We start from the raw sequence: 26,263 nt of genomic DNA on the forward strand, positions 1-26,263 counted from the left end.
CGCCCACTGTGTCTGTCTTGTGCTCCTCCCGTGACACTGGTGGAGAATGCGGGCAGGCGGAGCCTAGACAGCGCAGTTGGGAAACGTCTGGTGACGTCACCCCCTCTCGCTTGCAAACGTTCGTGAGAACCCAGACTGGGACGGAGGAAAACTGGGGACAGCCTCCCAGCCACACAAGGGGTAAGTGACTTTTCCATTGTCATTTTACCCTGTGGTTGGTTGAGGCTGTCACTAAAACCCGGTTTCTCTGTCCCTGTTCTGGTGCGCTGCGAGAGGGAGGACCGCCCGGAGAGGAAGCCCCGCCCACTCCGACCGTTTGGAGCCTGGTTGAGGATGGTAGCACTCCCGTGTGGGTGGCGCCCTGGGGACGGGGATGTCGCTTGGGAGGGGGAATGTGACGAGTCAGCTGCCTCCTCCCTGATTGTCACCGGCACCCCGTCCTAAATCGCCGCCCTTCACCAGGCTCCCGACTGGAGTGGGTGTGTGAGAGGAGGGGCGCTGGACGAGTCAGGGCTGGCGGCGTGTGATGGGGCACACCTGAAGGAAGTGGAGCCTCATTACCGCCGCTGTTTAAAAGCCCAACGCGCCTCTCCTCAGGAGACCGGTCTCTTCCCCGTGCATGCACACTGGTGTCCTCGTGGGTCCAGGAAGGGTGCGTTGAGGGACTCCCGCGCCACCAAGACGTGAGCTGCCGGACCCGCGATCCGGATGGGAACCGCACCCGTATACACGGCCGACGGGCCAGGATGCCGGGCCGTCCATCCCCTACCAGCGCCGCGGCCGACGAGAGAGATGTGGCCGCTAGAGGAAGCCGCCGCCCCTCGCGCCCCGGACCAAGGAGGGGAGCGCGTGCGGCCGCCGGACTCCGCCCCTTACCTGGACCCTTCCTTGATGAACACTGCCCGACCTACACAAATCCCGCAGCACGACGAGGACACCAGATTCCCTGTTATTTTGGACACTTTCCCCCTTTGGCCACTTTTATTCCCTTTGTTTTATGATTTCTGTTAATAAAATCCTCTCCGAGGCCTGACGCCACGCCCACTGTGTCTGTCTTGTGCTCCTCCCGTGACAATACCGATAACAGTTCAAATACAGTAATTACAAAGCAGGGATTTTGTCTTTGGAATGTTCCAGATACTAGAATTGTATTATGTAAAACAGGGCAAAGTAGAGGCCAGCATCAGCCACCTGTCCTTATTTGTGCTGGCCTCTCGCAAAGTGACAGGCAAAATCATAGCTGTTTCTGCACCTGTGTCCGCATATGTTACACTGGAAAGGGTTCTCATAACCATGGCAGCCCATGTGGATGGTGTAAAGGATGTTGTCAGGGAAATATATGTGACAGTGGGGGCAGTGGTGGAGCATCTGGGGGTCTTGTACTGTGGTGGGTGTCCCTGGCTGGCTGTTGGTACCACTCGGAGTGCTGGTTCTCTCACTGCAGGGTCCAATTCCTGGACTACAGCCGCTGTGTGCAGCCGGTCGGGGCTCGGGAGTGATGGGAGAAGAAGCTTGAGCCGCGCTGACAGAGACGGCCGCAGGTGCAGTCACAGGCTGTTGGAAGAGGAACAAGGGTTTTTCATCAGGTAGAGATTCTGCTCCAGGGGAAACCGGTGCACCTTGATGGTGGGCTGAGGTTGATAAGCAGGGTTTGACTAAGTTCTGTAAAGCATGAATAAATAAATAAACGGAATATAACTCATATTAAGATATGGGACACCTTAAATTATTATGTTGTTCTACTAGAAATTAACCAGTTTTGCATTCAGCACACTTGAATCAGCAGGCACAATGTTTTTATACTGTACATTTAAAAACATTAGCAACATTTTTATATATATTAAAAAAAACATTATAGACACAAATCCATGTTGTGAAAACTAATAAATATTTACATATATAATGTTATATTATATTATAGCAATAAATATAATAAAGCAACTACTGAATAATTTAAATAATGAAATATTTTGGAATATTATATACAATTAAGAAACCCATATATATTTAATAAATTATACAATCAATAATTAAATCTAACTACAACATTTGGTCTAAAATTACCCAGAAAGCAACTACTGACTGTTGGCTTAATTTAGGGTTTCAGAATCCGCAACCCTACTCATTCTGGCAGTTTTCATTTGATTTGATTTTAAGTATATTTTAAATGTAGGGCTGGACAATAATTCAATATCAATATGTATTGTGCTATTTTTTTTATTTTTTTTTCAATAACGGTGATATGACTTTTAAACACATTTCCGATACGTTTTTGTGTTTCCCATACATTGATTTATTCGTGACGTGTGACTTCGTTGAATAAACATGAGCACTGCACGTTTCAAAATCAAAACACATCGCAGGTGTTTTATATGAATTTATCTCTGAAGGAATAGACTGTCTTCAGAAAAGTTTCGATAAAAATTTAATTTGATCTAATAAAGAAGCATTCATGAGCGGAGCTGCTTTGATGACAGCCGTTTCTGGTTCTACCCTGTTTTTCCGCTCTCACAGCGCCTCCTGCTGGCGGACAATCATGTCTCTCAAATAAAAGAATCGACTTGAAACACTGAAATGAATCACTTTTAAAATGAATCCCAAGCTGTTTCATGTTTTACATCAACATAAAATATTAGCATATTGCCCTCCCACTTCTTGGTCTTTTCGTGTTGGTCTGAATTTTAAGGCAAATTCATTCTTTGCCACTAGGTGCCACTTTTGGAGCAAAATAGCGGTTTCTCTGGTAACACTGTACACAATGTAGCAGCGCGATCACAAACGCTGCTTTATCAGGCATTACTGGTATGATAAAATGAAAATGAATCTATCGAAACAATCACAGCTGTATAGCGTAACGCAAAGGAGTGGGTTGGAAGTGAATCACTGAACGAATCATTTAGGAGTCGTTGAGCAAGTAATTTAAAAAATAAAGGTATATTATAAGACATGACCTTGCATGCATGTCAGTCTGTTGTTTGGGACCAAAATACGAACCTTTCATTATCCATAATAGAGGCACTTAAATTAATCGACAGCCTATCTGCTAATCTTCAACATGTTTTACACTAAACAATATTTGTGGATTTAACAATTTTTTATACCATGTAAAAAAAATGCTGTTTAAGAGAAGTGATAAGAGAATACCTTTTCGCAACAGGTTTCAGATTCAGCTTATGCTTAGACATTTTCGAGTCAAGACTATTCAACAAAGAACCAGTCAGTGTAATATGTTTTTATCAACATTAGATAAGCAATTGATATTGTAGGTATCAGCAGACAAGTGTGCATAATCAATTTCATCAATGTACCGAAGCATTGGCTATTTTTTTTTTTTTCAAAAGAATGAGAAAATAATAGCTTTTTTGATGTGCACACAGGATGTGGATGATGTGAGGTTTTGAGCGTTTGTGAACTAAGAAATGAACCAAAGCAAAGACAATCTACAACAGTGTTTACGACTCTAGAGCCAAGTGGATCCATTAGAGGCACAAAATTAAATAATTATTATAAATAAATAATTATAAAAAAATAGTCCTGGACACTAAGTTTACATATATGTAAATGACATATATAAATTAGTACGTTTACCCTAAAAGTGAAATCGATTAGCATGATTTTAAGCTATTGTGAGCTTGTATTGTTTAATATTCTGAAACTTATTGCCAAAGAATGTGCAAACATTAACTAACTGAGACTAGGGAAGGACTAAGTAACAACATCCCTATCCCGCACATTGATTTTGTTGGAATACATACATCACAACCAGAGTATACTACATATTTGTGGAAATGACACAGCTGAAGACAACATCCATTTTATATCTGTTGGCACAAAGTTTGTGATAGTGGTGTGATCAGAGATTGCAGTAAAGATAATGTTAATGATGCAATTATATTTTATTTAGAGCAAATAATGCTGCAACAGTGCTATGTTGCTTCAAAACACATTTGAGTGAGTGTGAAAACATGACATTTGTTATGGGAGAGAGAGAGAGAGAGAGTATGCAGTGTGAAGAAGAGACATGAATGGGATAAAGCATGTCAGACCATTTATCTGGGTAACTGAAACAGGCTCAACTTTAATGTCTCTCATGTTACACCACAGACTTGCTCTTTTCTTTTACGGAGTGTCTATTTACACTAAATGCATAGAGCCTGCCTTGCTGACAGAGGCCATTTAAACCAACTTAGGGTAAGTGTAGGGAGGGCTTTATTGTCCCAATAAGGTGACATCCATTTAATAATTTGAATTAAAATTTACACTCAAGTTATTACTGGATACTGTTTTATAATGTACTACAGTACTGAGGTGCAGATAGTTGTCACTATTTGGAATAAGTAGTATAAATAGCAGAAAATCCGGACCCACTTTATATTAAGTGGCCTTAACTACTATGTACTTACATTTTAATTAATAATTTAGTACAATGTACTTATTGTGTACATACATGTTGTTACATTGTACTTATATTTAAAAAAAACAACTACATGTAATTACATCTGTATTTAATTTCTGTAATTAGGGCCCGAGCACCGATGGTGTGAGGACCCTCTTGGAATTGCTCCGTTTATTATTATTATTATTATTAGGGCCCGAGCACCGATGGTGTGAGGACCCTCTTGGAATTGCTCCGTTTATTAGGGCCCGAGCACCGATGGTGTGAGGACCCTATTGGAATTGCTCCGTTTATTAGGGCTCAAGCCCGAAGGGGCGAAGAGCCCTATTGTTCTTCTAAGGATTATTAGGGCTCAAGCCCGAAGGGGCGAAGAGCCCTATTGTTCTTCTAAGGATTATTCTTCTTCTTATTATTATTTTTTTTATTTTTTATTAAACCTTCCGGGGGTTTTTGGAGGCCTTAACATGCTCAAAAACTCTTGAAAATTGGCACACACATTGGAATCTGCGGCCATCAGGACGCCACAGAGACTGGGACCCGGGCGTGGCACAGGGACTCTACAGCGCCCCCTGGAACACAGTCAGAAATCTTGAACCATAGCTCACACACACTTTCATGTATTTATATGAAACTCAGTACACTTATAGATCTCATTGAGCCGAGCAACTTTCGCACTCTATGTCATAGGCTCCGCCCAACAGGAAGTCAGCTATTTAGGGCTGTTTATAAAAAGCATGCTCTGGAATTTGATATACTTGTCATAGGTCTTTTTCTTGATTGCCACCAAACTTGGTCAACATGATCTCAAGACATTGGGGATGGAAAATTGCGAGGGGATTTTTGATATCTCGAACGGTTTGCCCGTGGCGAGGCGTTGAAATTATGGCGAGAAATGAGAAACAGGAAATGTCTAATAACATCCACATACATTTCCTGAATTTGATCAAACTTCATTGGTTTGTTCGTTGTATGATACTGATCGTATATATGTGACTATTAAGAGTCAACATTATAGCGCCACCAACTGGCAGCAGGAAGTGTGCCATTTTCCAAATGCTTTGAATTCAGCATCTTATTTTTACTCTATTTACTTAAAACTTCATCAGAATAATGACAAAACACGGCCGATGTAAATCTGTTGTGGGGATATTGATATCTGATATAGTGTTGCCATGGCAACGTGTCAAACTTGAATGTTCTGTTATGGTGAGTTTGAGGCAGACAACAAGCTCAGATTTACATAAAACTCAAAACACATATCAGTATTAGTGATAGCTAGACAATGGCAAAAGCTTTTAAAAGGGCGTGAAGGAGGCACTCTATAGCGCCACCTTTTGTCAAAAGTGGGGGGGTTAGTTTTAGCTACAGACACCAAACTTGGTACATAAATTGTTCTTTTCAAGACGGACAACTTTCTAATTCACAGTCATCAGCTACGACCAACAGGAAGTCGGCTATTTTGATTTGAATATTTAAATTGAGCTCTGATTTAATGCATACTCCTCACAGGGGAAGTACACTATACACACCAAACTTTGTCTACATGAAGAAAAACCATTGAGGAACTTAAATTGCGAACGGATTTTGGTTAGCTTGAACGGTTTTGTCGTGGTGAATTTTTGAAATGACAGTAAAAAGGGAAACATTAATTGTCTTGTATGTTTAAATTGAAGCTTCCAAACACTTCAAAGCATTTTTTTATACAAAGATCAAATCATTCTGAGGAAATATGCATAGTTTCACGACTTTACAACACTGTATGGATAAAAGAAAATTAAAAAACTGTCAGACTTCTCAACTGACATGATCTCACTCTGGCCACCCTGTCTGTGTGAGGGAAGGGAGGGGGAGAGGGAGGGGGTTGGTGACTGTGACAGTGTGTGTGGACTGTAGGGAGGGGCTGTCTGGCAGAGAGAGAGACAGAGAGACCTAATCATCCCTTTAATAATCAGGAAAAAAAAAATCTGTATTTTAAATTGTTATTGTTTTTGTTGTTGCTAATGGTGGTGTTTTTTCCTTTCATTACAGGTTAAGAAATCTCTTAGGCCTTATCCTTTTCTGACAGTTTTAGGGATTTAAAAACATCCTAAGAACCCTAATTTGTGCTGCAAATAATAATTTCAAACTCATTTGATACTGACCTATGACAACCTGTGACGTGACATGACATTTATTAATCTCATGGATGTAACAGTAAAACTCTTCAACTGACAGATAAAGCTGCAATGCAAGCAAAACTATTTCACAAATGCTTATAGGTCATTAAAATCATTACAAAACACTAATACATTATTTAAGGATTTGGTAACACTGTAAAATAATGTCTAATTTGTTAACATTATGCAGTATAACATAGTATGCAGTCTTCGTAGGGCACCAACTCCCAGAGGGGGCACCATCCCAGTTGCTCAAAAAAACAAAAACAAAAAAAAAACATGCGCCATTCTCCCATCCGCGCTCGCGACCGCTCACACCTCATGTTTGCGGCTGAATGTTCGTAATTGATGGATGGACATCTATGCCTGGGTATAGGACATCAGCAATCCGGCACAGAGAAAAGAAAACTAAAGAAAATAAAACAGGCATAAAGTTGTCTTGACATTGAACTTTCTAGAGTCTCAAATTTAGGGCCGGTCTCTAAAGTTACATGTGATATTGTTATACACTTTTCTAACGTCAGTAGCATTTGAAGAGAATGACTTACAGTCATAAAAACAACTGTAATTGTTCATCTAGGTGACAGCTATAATGCACAATTAAATTGAATGTTTGATATTTATTACAACAAACTGTAAGTCATATGTAAATTATGCAACTTTTTCACATGGGCTCAAATGCAAATTTGAAGCTCAATAGCATTTGAGAAGAAAGACTTGCAGTCACAAAGCAATTGTAATGTGTTCATATAGGTGTCAGCTACAATGCACACCTTATACATTTTTTATAAATATTAAAATAAAGTGTTACTAAAGTTATATATATTGTTCTGTGTATGTGATTTCAAAGTCTAGATTGGTCGGATTAACCCTTTAACTGCCGCATCCCTTAAAACTGATTGTCAGAGGGTTACTGTAAATGCTTATGCCCGCTGGGCACAGTTATCCTGATGCCACCGGGGTGGCGTTGCACTGATGGCTTGAGCCCGACATCGCTGCTTGCAGCTATATTTCTTCTTATTATTATTTTTTTTATTTTTTATTAAACCTTCCGGGGGTTTTTAGGTGCCTTAACATGCTCAAAAACTCTTGAAAATTTGCACACACATTGGAATCTGCGGCCATCAGGACGCTGCAGAGGCTGGGACCCGGGCGTGGCACAGGGACTCTACAGCGCCCCCTGGAACACCTTCAGAAATCTTGAACCATAGCTCACACACACTTGCATGTATTTATATGAAACTCGGTACACTTATAGATCTCATTAAGCCGAACAACTTTCACACTTTATGTCTTAGGCTCCGCCCAACAGGAAGTCAACTATTCAGGGCTGTTTAAGAAAAGCATGCTCTGGAATTTGAAATACTCCTCTGAGGTTTTCAACCCGTTCGTCACGAAACTCGGTGAACATGATCTCAAGACATTGGGGATGAAAAATTGCGAGGGGATTTTTGATATCTCGAACGGTTTGCCCGTGGTGAGGCGTTGAAATTATGGCGAGAAATGAGAAACAGGAAATGTCTAATAACGTCCACATACATTTCCTGAATTTGATCAAACTTCATTGGTTTGTTCGTTGTATGATACAGATCGTATATATGTGACTATTAAGAGTCAACGTTATAGCGCCACCAACTGGCAGCAGGAAGTGAGTCATTTTCAAAATGTTTTGAATTTAGCATCTTATTTTTACTCGATTTCCTTAAAACTTCATCAGAATAATGACAAAACACGGCCGATGTAAATCTGTTGTGGGGATATTGATATCTAATATGGTGTTGCCATGGCAACGTGTCAAACTTGAATGTTCTGTTATGGTGAGTTTGAGGCAGACAACAAGCTCAGACTTACATGAAACTCAAAACACATATCAGTATTAGTGATAGCTAGACAATGGCAAAAGCTTTTAAAACGGCGTGAAGGAGGCACGCAATAGCGCCACCTTTTGTCAAAAGTGGGGGGGTTAGTTTTAGCTACAGACACAAAACTTGGTACATAAATTGTTCTAATCAAGACGGACAACTTTCTAATTCACAGTCATAAGCTACGATCAACAGGAAGTCGGCTATTTTGATTTGAATGTGTATTTTTGAGATTTTACAGTTGTGAATTAATGCATACTCCTCACAGGGGAAGTACACTATACACACCAAACTTTGTCTACATGAAGAAAAACCATTGAGGAACTAAAATTGCGAACGGATTTTGGTTAGCTTGAACGGTTTTGTCGTGGTGAATTTTTGAAATGACAGTAAAAATGGAAACATTAATTGTCTTGTATGTTTAAATTGCAGCTTCCAAACACTTCAAAGCATTTTTTTATACAAAGATCAAATCATTCTGAGGAAATATGCATAGTTTCACGACTTTACAACACTGTATGGATAAAAGAAAATTAAAAAACTGTCAGACTTCTCAACTGACATGATCTCACTCTGGCCACCCTGTCTGTGTGAGGGAAGGGAGGGGGAGAGGGAGGGGGAGTGTGAGGGGGTTGGTGACTGTGACAGTGTGTGTGGACTGTAGGGAGGGGCTGTCTGGCAGAGAGAGAGAGAGAGAGAGACCTAATCATCCCTTTAATAATCAAGAAAAAAAAAATGTATTTTTATTATTGTTATTGTTTTTTTTGTTGCTAATGGTGGTGTTTTTTCCTTTCATTACAGGTTAAGAAATCTCTTAGGCCTTATCCTTTTCTGACAGTTTTAGGGATTTAAAAACATCCTAAGAACCCTAATTTGTGCTGCAAATAATAATTTCAAACTCATTTGATACTGACCTATGACAACCTGTGACGTGACATGACATTTATTAATCTCATGGATGTAACAGTAAAACTCTTTAACTGACAGATAAAGCTGCAATGCAAGCAAAACTATTTCACAAATGCTTATAGGTAATTAAAATCATTACAAAACACTAATAAATTATTTAAGGATTTGGTAACACTGTAAAATAATGTCTAATTTGTTAACATTATGCAGTATAACATAGTATGCAGTCTTCGTAGGGCACCAACTCCCAGAGGGGGCACCATCCCAGTTGCTCAAAAAAAAAACCAAAAAAAAAAAACATGCGCCATTCTCCCATTCGCGCTCACGACCGCTCACACCTCATGTTTGCGGCTGAATGTTCGTAATTGATGGATGGACATCTATGCCTGGGTATAGGACATCAGCAATCCGGCACAGAGAAAAGAAAACTAAAGAAAATAAAACAGGCATAAAGTTGTCTTGACATTGGACTTTCTAGAGTCTCAAATTTAGGGCCGGTCTCTAAAGTTACATGTGATATTGTTATACACTTTTCTAACGTCAGTAGCATTTGAAGAGAATGACTTACAGTCATAAAAACAACTGTAATTGTTCATCTAGGTGACAGCTATAATGCACAATTAAATTGAATGTTTGATATTTATTACAACAAACTGTAAGTCATATGTAAATTATGCAACTTTTTCACATGGGCTCAAATGCAAATTTGAAGCTCAATAGCATTTGAGAAGAAAGACTTGCAGTCACAAAGCAATTGTAATGTGTTCATATAGGTGTCAGCTACAATGCACACCTTATACATTTTTTATAAATATAAAGTGTTACTAAAGTTATATATATTGTTCTGTGTTTGTGATTTCAAAGTCTAGATTGGTCGGATTAACCCTTTAACTGCCGCATCCCTTAAAACTGATTGTCAGAGGGTTACTGTAAATGCTTATGCCCGCTGGGCACAGTTATCCTGATGCCACCGGGGTGGCGTTGCACTGATGGCTTGAGCCCGACATCGCTGCTTGCAGCTATATTTATTATTATTATTCCGCTTCTCCAAAATGAATCGCATTTTTGAGGGCCTAAACATGCTCAAAAAGTCACCAAATTTTGCACACGCCTCCGAACTGGCGAAAATTTACGTCTGATATGGGTTTCAGAAGTGGGCGTGGTAAAATGGCTCGACAGCGCCACCTATGCACGTTCAGCGGTGTGCGCCTCGAGCTACATTTCAGGTACATGTATGAAAATTGGTACACACATGTAACACATGAATACCTACAAAAAAGACTCTTGGAGCAAAATTCTAAACCCAACAGGAAGTCGGTTATTTTTAATATTATGAGCAAATTTTGTGTCATTTTTGCCATTTCCATGCGTTGTATTTTAACGAACTCCTCCTAGAGATTTTTTCAAATCAACACCAAATTTGGTATGCCTAATCTAAAGGCCTTTGCGATGTTAAATTGCGAAGATTTTGAGTTTTCGTTGAAGGGCGTGTCCGTGGCGGCCTGGCGAATTTCGATGACTCGCCATTAAAAATGAAGTTGCTATAACTCAGACATACAATGTCCAATCTGCCCCAAACGTCACATGGTTGATAAGACTCTGGAACAGAATAGATTGACATGCCCATATGCAGTTATAGTCATAGCGCCACCTATTGGCAACAGGAAGTGTCATATTTTATGCTGCGAAGAACTACTCCTAGAAATTTTATGACATCAATTTCTTTTTTGTGGTCAGTCTAATCTAAAGGCCTGTGCGATGTTAAGTTGTGAAGATCTTGAGTTTTCGTTAAAAGGCGTGTCCATGGCGCCGTCACGAAGTTCGATGTCTCGCCATGGGAATAAAAGATGTTATAACTCAGGCATAAAATGTCCGATCTTCCCCAAACTGCACATGTGTGATAAGAGTCCTGGCCTGAACACATCTGAAGGCCAAAATTCCATCAGGTGTGGCAAAATGGCTCAATAGCGCCACCTATACACTTTCAACAGAGTGCGACTCTAGCTATGTTTCACGTACATGTACAAAAATCGGTATACACATGTAACACAGCAATACCTACAAAAAAGTCTCTTCACACGAAATCCGAATCCCAACAGGAAGTCGGTTATTTCGAATTTTCTCTGCAAAATTGGCGTTGTTTTTGCCATTTTCAAGGGTTGTACTTTAACGAACTCCTCCTACAGATTTATTCAGATCAACACCAAACTTGGTCAGTTAAATCTAAAGGGCTTTACGATGTTAAATTGCGAAGATCTTGAGGTTTCGTTAAAGGGCGTGTCCATGGCGGCCTGACAAATTTCAATGTTTCGCCATGAAAAAGGAAGTTACTGTAACTCAGTCATACAATGTCCAATCTGCCCCAAACTTCACATGTTATATAAGACTTCTGCCCTTAACAGATCTACATGCCCATATTCAGTTATAGTCATAGCGCCACCTGCTGGCAACAGGAAGTGACATGTTTTACGCTGCGACAAACTGCTCCTAGAAATAGTATGACATTAATTTTTTTTTTTTTGTGGTCAGTCTAATATAAAGGCATGTGCAATGCTAAATTATGCAGATCTTGTTTTTTTTTAAAGGGCGTGTCCATGGCGCCATGACAAAATTTGTTGTCTCGCCACAGTAAAGGAAGTTGTTGTAACTCAGGCATAAAATGTTCGATCTTCCCCAAACTTCACATGTTCGATAAGAGTCCTGCCCTGAACACAACTGAAGGCCAATATTCCATTATAAGGATAGTGCCACCTGCTGGCAACAGGAAGATTGGCACATATATGGAATAACTTTGATTTATTCCACTTATATTTATGAGTTTAAATGCATATTTCTCACCGCTCACCTATTTACTAAAGCCACTCGCTGCCGGTGAGCCCGGGTGCGAGGGCCCGTTCATCGCTGCTTGCAGCTTTAATTATTATTATTATTATTATTATTATTCTTCTTCTCTAAGATGAATCGCATTTTTGAGGGCCTAAACATGCTCGAAAAGTCATGAAACTTTGCACACACCTCAGAACTGGCGAAAATTTACGTCTGATATGGGTTTCAGAAGTGGGTGTGGCAAAATGGCTCAACAGCGCCACCTATACACGTTCAACGGTGTGCGCCTCGAGCTACGTTTCATGTACATGTATGAAAATCGGTATACACATGTAACTCTCCAATACCTACAAAAAAGTCTCTTGGAGCAAAATCCGAAACCCAACAGGAAGTCAGTTATTACTAATATTATGAGCAAATTTTGTGTCATTTTTGTCATTTCCATGCGTTGTATTTTAACGAACTCCTCCTAGAGATTAATTCAGATCAACACCAAATTTGGTATGCCTAATCTAAAGGCCTTTGCGATGTTAAATTGCGAAGCTTTTGAGTTTTCGTTAAAGGGCCTGTGTGTGGCGGCCTGGCGAATTTCGATGATTCGCCATGAAACAGGAAGTTGCTATAACTCAGACATACAATGACCAATCTGCCCCAAACTTCACATGTTTGATGAGACTCCTGTCCTGAACAGTTTGACATGACCATATTCAGTTATAGTCATAGCGCCACCTATTGGCAACAGGAAGTGACATATTTTACGCTGCGACAAACTACTCCTAGAAATTTTTGACATCAATGTCTTTTTTGTCGTCAGTCTAATCTAAAGGCCTGTACGATGTTAAATTGAGAAGATCTTGAGTTTTCGTTAAAGGGCGTGTCCATGGCGCCATGTCAAAGTTCGATGTCTCGCCATGGGAGTAGAAGTTGTTGTAACTCAGTCATAAAATATCAGATCTTGCCCAAACTTCAAATGTTTGATAAGAGTACTGACCTGAACACATCTGGAGGCTAATATTCCATTGGGTGTGGCAAAATGGCTCGATAGCGCCACCTATACATATTCAATGGAGTGCGCCTCGAGCTACATGTCATATACATGTACGAAAATCGGTAAACATATGTAACACACCAATAGCTACAAAAAAGTCTCTTGGTACGAAACCCGAATCCCAACAGGAAGTCGGTTATTTTTAATTTTCCCTGCAAAATTGGTGTTGTTTTTGTCATTTTCAGGGGTTGTATTTTAACGAACTCCTCCTAGAGATTTATTCAGATCAACACCAAACTTGGTCAGTGTAATCTAAAGCCCTTTGCCATGTTAAATTGCGAAGGAATTGAGGTTTCGTTAAAGGGCGTGTCCATGGCGGCCTGACAAATTTCGATGATTCGCCATGAAAAATGATGGTGCTATAACTCACACATACAATGTCCAATCCGCCCCAAACTTCACATTTTTGATAAGACTCTTCACCTAAACAGATCTACATGCCAATATTCAGTTATAGTCATAGCGCCACCTATTGGCAACTGGAAGTGACATATTTTACACTGTGACAAACTACTCCTAGAAATTTTATGACATCAATGTCTTTTTTGTGGTCAGTCTAATCTAAAGACCTGTGTGATGTTTACTTGTGAAGATCTTGAGTTTTTGTTAAAAGGCATGTCCATGTCGCCATGACGAAGTTTGATGTCTCGCCATGGGAATAAAAGATGTTATAACTCAGGCATAAAATGTCAGATCTTGCCCAAACTTCACATGTGTGATAAGGGTCCTGGCTTGAACACATCTGAAGGCCAATATTCCATTATAACGATAGCGCCACCTGCTGGCAACAGGAAGATTGGCACACATATGGAATAAACTTTGATATATTGCACTTATATTTATGAGTTTAAATGCATATTTCTCAACGTACACCTTTTTACTAAAGCCACACGATGGCGGTGAGCCCGGGTGCGAGGGCCCGTTCATCGCTGCTTGCAGCTTTAATTATTATTAGGGCCCGAGCCAATGGGCGCAGGGCCCTATTGTTCCCCTAAGGATTATTAGGGCTCAAGCCCAAAGGGCGAGAGGCCTATTGTTTTCCTTAGGATTATTTTTTATTATTATTATTATTAGGGCTCAAGCCCAAAGGGCGAGAGGCCTATTGTTTTCCTTAGGATTATTTTTTATTATTATTATTATTATTATTATTATTATTATTATTATTATTTTTTTCCAACGTCTCGGGGGCTTTTGGGGCCCTTAACGTGCTTAAAAAGTCTTGAAAATTGGCACACAGATTGGAACCTGCGGCCATTAGGGCCGGGCAGAGACTGATACACGGGCGTGGCACAGGGGCTCTACAGCGCCCCCTGGAATATGGAGGGCCATATATCATACATTCTTGCTCGTAGACGAATGAAACTCGGTACACATATAAATCTCATCAATCCAAACAACTTTTGTATTGCATATCATAGGCTCCGCCCAACAGGAAGTTGGCTATTTAGGGTTTAGTATTCAAATTTTTCGTCAAAGTTGTGGGGGCTTTTGGGGTCCTTAACATACTCAAAAACTCTTGAAAATTTGTGCACACTTTGGAATCTGTGGCCTTTAGGAGCCTGCAGAGGCTGGGACCCGGGCGTGGCACAGGGGCTCTACGGCGCCCCCTGGAACACAGTCAGAAATGTTGATGTATAGCTCACACATACTTGCACATATTCATATGAAACTCAGTACACATATAGATCTCATCGTGCCGAACAACTTTCGTATTGCATGTCATAGGCTCCACCCAACAGGAAGTCAGCTATTTAGAGTTATGTAAAAAGCGCATGCTCTGGAATTTGAAATACTTGTCATAGGTTTTTTTCTCGATTGCCACCAAACTTGGTCAACATGATCTCAAGACATTGGGGATGAAAAATTGCCAGGGGATTTTTGATATCTCGAACGGTTTGCTCGTGGCGAGGCGTTGAAATTATGGCGAGAAATGAGAAACAGGAAGTGTCTAATACCGTCCACATACATTTCCTGATTTTAATCAAACTTCATCAGATTATTCGTTGTATGATGTCGATCGCATATATGTGACTATTAGGAGTCAAAGTTATAGCGCCACCAACTGGCAGAAGGAAGTGTGTCATTTTCAAAATGATTTGAATTCAGCATCTTATTATTACTCGATTTGCTTCAAACTTCATCAGAATAATGTTAAAACACAGCCGATATAAATCTGCAAGGGGGATATTGATATCTAAAAAATTGTTGCCGTGGCAACATGTCAAACTGGAATACTTCTCAGGTGATTTTGAGGCAAATAACATACTTAGAATTTCACAAAACTCTGAACACACATCAGTATTTCTGATAGGAACTTAAATTGTGAATGGATTTTGGATAGCTTGAATGGTTTTGCCGTGGTGATTTTTTTAAATGACCTTACAAAGGGAATCATTATTGTATTTTTAAATTGCAGCTTCCAAACACGCCAAAGAATTTTTTCATACAGATGAAAAAGTCATTCTGAGGAAATATGCATAGTTTAACGACTTTACAACACTGTATGGATAACAGAAAATTAAAAAACTGTCAGACATCTCATCTCACTCTGTCCCTCTGTTTGAGTATATGTGCTTCAGACTTCCATTGTCTGAGAGAAATAGCGCCCCTACAGGTTCAATTCCCGAACTTTTACTTTCACTTTTAAATCGGTTAAAAATACAAACAAATACTTAGATTTAATTCACACTGACAAGCTAAACCAACATATCTGATTATTACCGGTTCAGGGCTCATGGATAAATTATTTCTGGCCAGAGATACGTGAGAAATAGGAGAGATGAATCACCGATGTGACCACGAGCGTCTGGAGTAAAGAGCTCAGAAAAAACGAATTTATTCCTGTTTTAAAGCTTTTAAAAATAAATTATTACAGCGATATCACACAATCAACCAATTAGAACACACCAAGAGCTAAATTCAGATGTTTTTGAACTGTTTGTGTGAAAATGAAATATTTGCAGCTGCCTATCTGAAATCACCGCCTCCGATCAGCGCGTACAGTGTCGAGCTCAAAACAAACGAATTTATTCTTGTTTAAGAGCTTTTTTAAATAAAATATTACCACAAATGCACACAATAAACCCATTGTAACACAACAAGAGCTAAATGCAGGTGTTTGTGACCTGTTTAAGTGCGCAAGACTATTTGAAAGCGAGACTGGCAGAATAACATATCTCTCGAGCTGCAGGATTCTGTCTTTCGTCGTACGAACGAACACATAACGGACAAGATTATTTCAAAATACATAATAGCTTGGCGAATATAAACGAAAACAGCCACGTGAACATAAACTGGATCTACTGGATTTGAATATTAAAGTGACCACATTTACCACTTGCTTCTGTCTTCAATTTTAATCTATATAAAAAAGGAAACTCATTCGACTTGGCTGCTTTTTTAATGTGTGCGTATTTATTTATTTACCTTTTTATACATTTTGTATAATTTCATAGTTTGTGTATTACAATTATGAAAACAAAAATAAATTTAGCCACTCACATAGAAATAGCTTAGGCCTTAACCTTTTTCTGTCAGTTTTAGGGATTTTTAAAAATCCTAAAAAAAACTTATTTGTGCTGCAAATAATAATTTCAAACTCATTTGATACTGACCTATGACATCCTGTGACATTATATTTATTTGAATTTACATAATCTCATAGATGTAACAGTAAATCTGTTCAGCTCACAGATCAATACTAAGCTGTAATGCAAGCAGAACTTTCACAAATGCTTATGAGTCATTTAAGGATTTGATAACACTGTAAAATAATGTCTAATTTGTTAACATTAGCAAATTCATTGATAACACTTTATAATAACTGCACTCATTAGTAAATAGTCAGTTCATGCTTTATAAAGCCTTGTCCCAATATTAATAGTCAGTAGTAAGCAGTTTATAAATACAGCTATAAATAGCTTGTCCTTGGTTTATAAGCACATTTATTAAAAAGGAGAGTAAAGGGTCAGTTATCTTCCTATGAAAAATAAAAGATAAAAATAAACAAACAACAACACAGATTGATACAGAACTCAGAAATTTTATTGTGGATTTATGATAAAATCAGCCTGTAAATGAATTCATACTCCTCCTCATACTACTCCATACTCCTTTTTCAACATGATGCCAATATACTGAGATGTTAAATTGTGAATGGGTTTAGGATAGCTTAAATGGTGTTGCCATAGAGATTTATTAAAGTAACATAAAAAATACAATAGTTATTTTACTATATCTTAAAAATTTTTCATTCTAACTCTTCATAATTTTTTATATAAGTAGAAGTCCTCATTTGAAGGAAGCACAGTAAGTTTCATAGCTTTATCATTTTCAAGAGCCAGCATAAAATTAAAACTATCATAACTTATAAATCAAGCTTGCAATTCTTAGTACCTATAATGGCCACCAGAGGGAGCTATAGGATTACTTTTAAATAATTATTGGAGAAACGAGTATGATTTAAATAATTTATAGAAATCTTTCAAATAAAATAATATGTATTTTAGGAATTTTACTGATAAAATGACCCTCACTTAATTAGAATAACAAGCTGAAGTATTGTGAACTGTATATTAAGAATAATTCTTAATAGGCTTTCTGGACAGATACGTTTTAAGTGACTCTTGAAGGTTCAGCACCACATCCTCTTTTACCACTGTTTAAAGAATTAATCTTACAGAACAGGTGTGAATGAATTTTGGATAGCTTGAATGGTTTTGTCGTGGTGATTTTTTGAAATAATAGTAAAAAAGGAACCAGTAAAAAAAAGTGCAGCTTCTAAACACTTCAAAAAAATGTACACATAGAAGACAAGTCATTCTGAGGAAATATGCATAGTTTCATGACTATACAACATTATATGGATGACAGAAAATTAAAAAACATACATCTGATGTCACTCTGTCCCTCTGTCACTGTGTGTGTGTGTTTGTGTGTGTTTTAAGTGAATTAGGTGTGAAACTATCAGTGAGCATTTAGTCTCCAGCGCCAACATTTTACAGAACTGCCACTTTCCTGGAGTCTCAGAATTACAATGTGTCAGGTTCTGAGAGATCTAAGATTCCAAAAAATTATTTAATTAGAATACCATGAAGTATTGTGAAATACTATATATTAAGACTTTATATATAGGCTTAATGAACAGATTAGAGTGACTCGTGAAGGACCAGCACCACCTTCTCTTGTCCGATGGTTTGAGGAATATATCTTCCAGAATCTGGGATTAAGATTTAGGAGCTCATTTTTATTCCACCTCCTTTCCTGAAAGTCTGTCTTGCAGAATTGACTAAAAATTAATCTTCACATTAATTCCTAATTCTTTTGCAATTCTTTTGTCAGTTCTTCTTGACCTGTTTTTCTCTTCCAGCTTTCCTGGACTATTGTATAGCACTCATAAATGATTAAATAAAAAATAATGGTAGTTATTAAGATTGATATGGTTTGGAATTGGTAAAATGTGCTTGGAAAAAAAACACAATAAAACAATGTTTTAATGTTTAAGTTTGGAATATTAACTGACATGAATGAATGCTATATAAATATTGTTCATGTTAACATAATGTTTATAAATGAAATCTTATTGTAAAGTGTTACTAAAGTTATATATATATATATATATATATATATATTGTTCTGTGAATGTGATTTTAAAGTCTAGATGATTCGGATTAACCCTTTAACTGCCATATCAAGTTCAAGTTCTAGTTCAAGTTCAATTTATTTGTATAGCGCATTTACAACAGCCTCCTGGCTGACCAAAGTGCTTTAACATAAGAGCAAGAATATTACACATACATAAAAATAGACCAGACAAAAAATTTAAAACCACCCATTTCAAAATGTAGCATAACACAGTAGTCAGTACACTAAGGAAAATAAAAAAGTTTTTAGCAAAGATTTAAAAATAGACAAGGAAGGGGCCAGTCTGATCTCTAAAGGCAGGGTATTCCAGAGTCGTGGCCCAGCCACTGCAAATGCACGCTCCCCTCTACGCTCCCCTCTATCCTTTAAAACCTCACTGCCAGAGGGATATTGTGAATGCATGTGCCCGCTGGGCACAGTTTACCTGATGCCACCGGGGTGGTGATGGCATTGGTGGCTTGAGCCCGCCATCGCTGCTTGCAGCTATATTTAGGGCTCAAGCCCAAAGGGCGAGAGGCCTATTGTTTTCCTTAGGATTATTTTTTATTATTATTATTATTATTATTATTATTATTATTATTATTATTATTTTTTTCCAACGTCTCGGGGGCTTTTGGGGCCCTTAACGTGCTTAAAAAGTCTTGAAAATTGGCACACAGATTGGAACCTGCGGCCATTAGGGCCGGGCAGAGACTGATACACGGGCGTGGCACAGGGGCTCTACAGCGCCCCCTGGAATATGGAGGGCCATATATCATACATTCTTGCTCGTAGACGTATGAAACTCGGTACACATATAAATCTCATCAATCCAAACAACTTTTGTATTGCATATCATAGGCTCCGCCCAACAGGAAGTTGGCTATTTAGGGTTTAGTATTCAAATTTTTAGTCAAAGTTGTGGGGGCTTTTGGGGTCCTTAACATACTCAAAAACTCTTGAAAATTCGCGCACACTTTGAAATCTGTGGCCTTTAGGAGCCTGCAGAGGCTGGGACCCGGGCGTGGCACAGGGGCTCTACGGCGCCCCCTGGAACACAGTCAGAAATGTTGATGTATAGCTCACACATACTTGCACATATTCATATGAAACTCAGTACACATATAGATCTCATCGTGCCGAACAACTTTCGTATTGCATGTCATAGGCTCCACCCAACAGGAAGTCAGCTATTTAGAGTTATGTAAAAAGCGCATGCTCTGGAATTTGAAATACTTGTCATAGGTTTTTTTCTCGATTGCCGCCAAACTCGGTCAACATGATCTCAAGACACTGGGGATGAAAAATTGCCAGGGGATTTTTGATATCTCGAACGGTTTGCTCGTGGCGAGGCGTTGAAATTATGGCAAGAAATTAGAAACAGGAAGTGTCTAATACCATCCACATACATTTCCTGATTTTAATCAAACTTCATCAGATTATTCGTTGTATAATGTCGATCGCATATATGTGACTATTAGGAGTCAAAGTTATAGCGCCACCAACTGGCAGAAGGAAGTGTGTCATTTTCAAAATGATTTGAATTCAGCATCTTATTATTACTCGATTTGCTTCAAACTTCATCAGAATAATGTTAAAACACAGCCGATATAAATCTGCAAGGGGGATATTGATATCTAAAAAATTGTTGCCGTGGCAACATGTCAAACTGGAATACTTCTCAGGTGATTTTGAGGCAAATAACATACTTAGAATTTCACAAAACTCTGAACACACATCAGTATTTCTGATAGGAACTTAAATTGTGAATGGATTTTGGATAGCTTGAATGGTTTTGCCGTGGTGATTTTTTTAAATGACCTTACAAAGGGAATCATTATTGTATTTTTAAATTGCAGCTTCCAAACACGTCAAAGAATTTTTTCATACAGATGAAAAAGTCATTCTGAGGAAATATGCATAGTTTCACGACTTTACAACACTGTATGGATAACAGAAAATTAAAAAACTGTCAGACATCTCATCTCACGCTGTCCCTCTGTTTGGAGTATATGTGCTTCAGACTTCCATTGTCTGAGAGAAATAGCGCCCCTACAGGTTCAATTCCCGAACTTTTACTTTCACTTTTAAATCGGTTAAAAATACAAACAAATACTTAGATTTAATTCACACTGACAAGCTAAACCAACATATCTGATTATTACCGGTTCAGGGCTCATGGATAAATTATTTCTGGCCAGAGATACGTGAGAAATAGGAGAGATGAATCACCGCTGTGATCACGAGCGTCTGGAGTAAAGAATTTATTCCTGTTTTAAAGCTTTTAAAAATAAATTATTACAGCGATATCACACAATCAACCAATTAGAACACACCAAGAGCTAAATTAAGATGTTTTTGAACTGTTTGTGTGAAAATGAAATATTTGTGGCTGCCTATCTGAAATCACGCCTCCGATCAGCGCGTACAGTGTCCAGCTCAAAACAAACGAATTTATTCTTGTTTAAGAGCTTTTTTAAATAAAATATTACCACAAATGCACACAATAAACCCATTGTAACACAACAAGAGCTAAATGCAGGTGTTTGTGACCTGTTTAAGTGTGCAAGACTATTTGAAAGCGCGACTGGCAGAATAACATGTATCTCTGGAGCTGCAGGATTCTGCCTTTCGTCGTACGAACGAACACATAACGGACAAGATTATTTCAAAATACATAACAGCTTGGCGAATATAAACGAAAACAGCCACGTGAACATAAACTGGATCTACTGGATTTGAATATTAAAGTGACCACATTTACCACTTGTTTCTGTCTTCAATTTTAATCTATATAAAAAAGGAAACTCATTCGACTTGGCTGCTTTTTTAATGTGTGCGTATTTATTTATTTATCTTTTTATACATTTTGTATAATTTCATAGTTTGTGTATTACAATTATAAAAACAAAAATAAAATTAGCCACTCACATAGAAATAGCTTAGGCCTTAACCTTTTTCTGACAGTTTTAGGGATTTTTAAAAATCCTAAAAAAAACCTTATTTGTGCTGCAAATAATAATTTCAAACTCATTTGATACTGACCTATGACATCCTGTGACATTATATTTATTTTAATTTACATAATCTCATGGATGTAACAGTAAATCTGTTCAGCTCACAGATCAATACTAAGCTGTAATGCAAGCAGAACTTTCACAAATGCTTATGAGTCATTTAAGGATTTGATAACACTGTAAAATAATGTCTAATTTGTTAACATTAGCAAATGCATTGATAACACTTTATAATAACTGCACTCATTAGTAAATAGTCAGTTCATGCTTTATAAAGCCTTGTCCCAATATTAATAGTCAGTAGTAAGCAGTTTATAAATACAGCTATAAATAGCTTGTCCTTGGTTTATAAGCACATTTATTAAAAAGGAGAGTAAAGGGTCAGTTATCTTCCTATGAAAAATAAAAGATAAAAATAAACAAACAACAACACAGATTGATACAGAACTCAGAAATTTTATTGTGGATTTATGATAAAATCAGCCTGTAAATGAATTCATACTCCTCCTCATACTACTCCATACTCCTTTTTCAACATGATGCCAATATACTGAGATGTTAAATTGTGAATGGGTTTAGGATAGCTTAAATGGTGTTGCCATAGAGATTTATTAAAGTAACATAAAAAATACAATAGTTATTTTACTATATCTTTAAAATTTTTCATTCTAACTCTTCATAATTTTTTTATATAAGTAGAAGTCCTCATTTGAAGGAAGCACAGTAAGTTTCATAGCTTTATCATTTTCAAGAGCCAGCATAAAATTAAAACTATCATAACTTATAAATCAAGCTTGCAATTCTTAGTACCAATAATGGCCACCAGAGGGAGCTATAGGATTACTTTTAAATAATTATTGGAGAAACGAGTATGATTTAAATCATTTATAGAAATCTTTCAAATAAAATAATATGTATTTTAGGAATTTTACTGATAAAATGACCCTCACTTAATTAGAATAACAAGCTGAAGTATTGTGAACTGTATATTAAGAATAATTCTTAATAGGCTTTCTGGACAGATACGTTTTAAGTGACTCTTGAAGGTTCAGCACCACATCCTCTTTTACCACTGTTTAAAGAATTAATCTTACAGAACAGGTGTGAATGAATTTTGGATAGCTTGAATGGTTTTGTCGTGGTGATTTTTTGAAATAATAGTAAAAAAGGAACCAGTAAAAAAAAGTGCAGCTTCTAAACACTTCAAAAAAATGTACACATAGAAGACAAGTCATTCTGAGGAAATATGCATAGTTTCATGACTATACAACATTATATGGATGACAGAAAATTAAAAAACATACATCTGATGTCACTCTGTCCCTCTGTCACTGTGTGTGTGTGTTTGTGTGTGTTTTAAGTGAATTAGGTGTGAAACTATCAGTGAGCATTTAGTCTCCAGCGCCAACATTTTACAGAACTGCCACTTTCCTGGAGTCTCAGAATTACAATGTGTCAGGTTCTGAGAGATCTAAGATTCCAAAAAAATATTTAATTAGAATACCATGAAGTATTGTGAAATACTATATATTAAGACTTTATATATAGGCTTTATGAACAGATTAGAGTGACTCGTGAAGGAACAGCACCACCTCCTCTTGTCCAATGGTTTGAAGAATATATCTTCCAGAATCCGGGATTAAGATTTAGGAGCTCATTTTTATTCCACCTCCTTTCCTGAAAGTCTGTCTTGCAGAATTGACAAAAAATTAATCTTCACATTAATTCCTAATTCTTTTGCAATTCTTTTGTCAGTTCTTCTTGACCTGTTTTTCTCTTCCAGCTTTCCTGGACTATTGTATAGCACTCATAAATGATTAAATAAATAAAAAATTGGTAGTTATTAAGATTGATATGGTTTGGAATTGGTAAAATGTGCTTGGAAAAAAATCACAATAAAACAATGTTTTAATGTTTAAGTTTGGAATATTAACTGACATGAATGAATGCTATATAAATATTGTTCATGTTAACATAATGTTTATAAATTAAATCTTATTGTAAAGTGTTACTAAAGTTATATATATATATATATATATATATATATATATATATATATATATATATATATATATATATATATATATATATATATATATATATATTGTTCTGTGAATGTGATTTTAAAGTCTAGATGATTCGGATTAACCCTTTAACTGCCATATCAAGTTCAAGTTCAAGTTCAAGTTCAATTTATTTGTATAGCGCATTTACAACAGCCTCCTGGCTGACCAAAGTGCTTTAACATAAGAGCAAGAATATTACACATACATAAAAATAGACCAGACAAAAAATTTAAAACCACCCATTTCAAAATGTAGCATAACACAGTAGTCAGTACACTAAGGAAAATAAAAAAGTTTTTAGCAAAGATTTAAAAATAGACAAGGAAGGGGCCAGTCTGATCTCTAAAGGCAGGGTATTCCAGAGTCGTGGCCCAGCCACTGCAAATGCACGCTCCCCTCTACGCTCCCCTCTATCCTTTAAAACCTCACTGCCAGAGGGATATTGTGAATGCATGTGCCCGCTGGGCACAGTTTACCTGATGCCACCGGGGTGGTGATGGCATTGGTGGCTTGAGCCCGCCATCGCTGCTTGCAGCTATATTTAGGGCTCAAGCCTGGAGGGCGAGAGCCCTATTGTTTTCCTTAGGATTATTTTTTATTATTATTATTATTTTTTTCCAACGTTACGGGGGCTTTTGGGGTCCTTAACATGCTCGAAAACTCTTGAAAATTGGCACACACCTTGGAACCTGCGGCCATTAGGGCTGGGCAGAGACAGATATACGGGCGTGGCACAGGGGCTCTACAGCGCCCCCTGGAATACTGAGGGCCATATATCATACATACTTGCACGTAGACACACGAAACTCGGTACACATGTAGATCTCATCAAACCAAACAACTTTCGTACTGCATGTCATAGGCTCCGCCCAACAGGAAGTTGGTTATTTAGGGTTTAGTATTCATATTTTTCGTCAAAGTTGTGGGGGCTTTTGGGGTCCTTAACATACTCAAAAACTCTTGAAAATTTGCGCACACTTTGGAATCTGTGGCCTTTAGGAGCCTGCAGAGGCTGGGACCCGGGCGTGGCACAAGGGCTCTACGGCGCCCCCTGGATCACAGTCAGAAATGTTGATGTATAGCTCACACATACTCACACATATGCATATGAAACTCAGTACACATATAGATCTCATCGTGCCGAACAACTTTCGTATTGCATGTCATAGGCTCCGCCCAACAGGAAGTCAGCTATTTAGAGTTATGTAAAAAGCGCATGCTCTGGAATTTGAAATACTTGTCATAGGTTTTTTTGCAGATTGCCACCAAATTCGGTCAACATGATCTCAAGACATTGGGGATGAAAAATTGCCAGGGGATTTTTGATATCTCTAACGGTTTGCTCGTGGCGAGGTGTTGAAATTATGGCGAGAAATGAGAAACAGGAAGTGTCTAATACCATCCACATACATTTCCTGATTTTAATCAAACTTCATCAGATTATTCTTTGTATGATGTCGATCGCATATATGTGACTATTAGGAGTCAAAGTTATAGCGCCACCAACTGGCAGCAGGAAGTGTGTCATTTTCAAAATGCTTTGAATTCAGCATCTTATTATTACTCAATTTGCTTCAAACTTCATCAGAATAATGTTAAAACACAGCCGATATGAATCTGCTGGGGGGATATTGATATCTAAAAATATTGTTGCCGTGGCAACATGTTAAACTGGAATACTTCTCAGGTGATTTTGAGGCATATAACATGCTTAGAATTTCATCAAACTCAGAACACATATCAGTATTTATGATAACTAGACACTGGCAAAAGTTCATAAGAGGGCGTGGAAGAGGCACTCTATAGCGCCACCTTTTGTCAAAAGTGGGGGGGTTAGTTTTAGCTACAGACACCAAACTCTGTACAAAAATTGTTCTCATCAAGACGGACAACTTTCTAATTCACAGTCATCAGCTACGATCAACAGTAAGTCAGCTATTTTGATTTGAATGTGGATTTTTTTTTACATTTAGCTGTGAATTAATGCATACTGCTCAGCGGAGAGTAACACTATACAAACCAAACTTTGTCTACATGATGCCAAAACATTGAGGAACTTAAATTGCCAATGGATTTTGGATAGCTTGAACGGTTTTGATGTGGTGATTTTTTTAAATGACAGTAAAAAGGGAATTATTAATTTTCCTGCATTTTAAAATTCCAAACACTTCAAAACCTTTTTTCATACAGAAAAAAAAGTCATTCTGAGGAATTATGGATAGTTTCACGACTTTACAAAACTGTATGGGTAACAGAAAATTAAAAAACTGTCAGACATCTCATCTCACTCTGTCCCTCTGTTTGAGTATTATGTGCTGAGACTTACATTGTCTGAGAGAAAATGCGCCCCTACAGGTTCAA

General features: G+C 37.9%; 3 protein-coding genes across 5 annotated transcripts in view; 1 reads left to right on the forward strand and 2 right to left on the reverse strand.

The window, feature by feature from the left end:
- The window catches only part of LOC127976597 (deleted in malignant brain tumors 1 protein), a 201,338-nt gene that overhangs the window by 83,844 nt on the left and 91,231 nt on the right, over nucleotides 1–26,263 (forward strand). The gene's annotated exons all lie outside the window — the stretch shown is intronic.
- LOC127976599 (zinc finger protein Pegasus-like) overlaps nucleotides 1–26,263 on the reverse strand; it is a 164,914-nt gene that overhangs the window by 1,419 nt on the left and 137,232 nt on the right. The window lies entirely within an intron of this gene.
- LOC127976600 (zinc finger protein Pegasus-like) overlaps nucleotides 1,036–26,263 on the reverse strand; it is a 126,557-nt gene continuing 101,329 nt past the window's right edge. Inside the window, exon 2 of one of the 2 annotated variants that reach the window (XM_052581145.1) lies at nucleotides 1,036–1,662. In XM_052581145.1, coding sequence (XP_052437105.1) covers nucleotides 1,198–1,662 — 465 coding nt within the window. In that variant the 3' untranslated portion in view covers nucleotides 1,036–1,197. The remainder of the gene's footprint in view (nucleotides 1,663–26,263) is intronic. The other variant, XM_052581146.1, reaches the window with a different exon arrangement.

The sequence above is a fragment of the Carassius gibelio genome, chromosome B17 (assembly GCF_023724105.1).
Source record: "Carassius gibelio isolate Cgi1373 ecotype wild population from Czech Republic chromosome B17, carGib1.2-hapl.c, whole genome shotgun sequence".
Taxonomy (NCBI): domain Eukaryota; kingdom Metazoa; phylum Chordata; class Actinopteri; order Cypriniformes; family Cyprinidae; genus Carassius; species Carassius gibelio.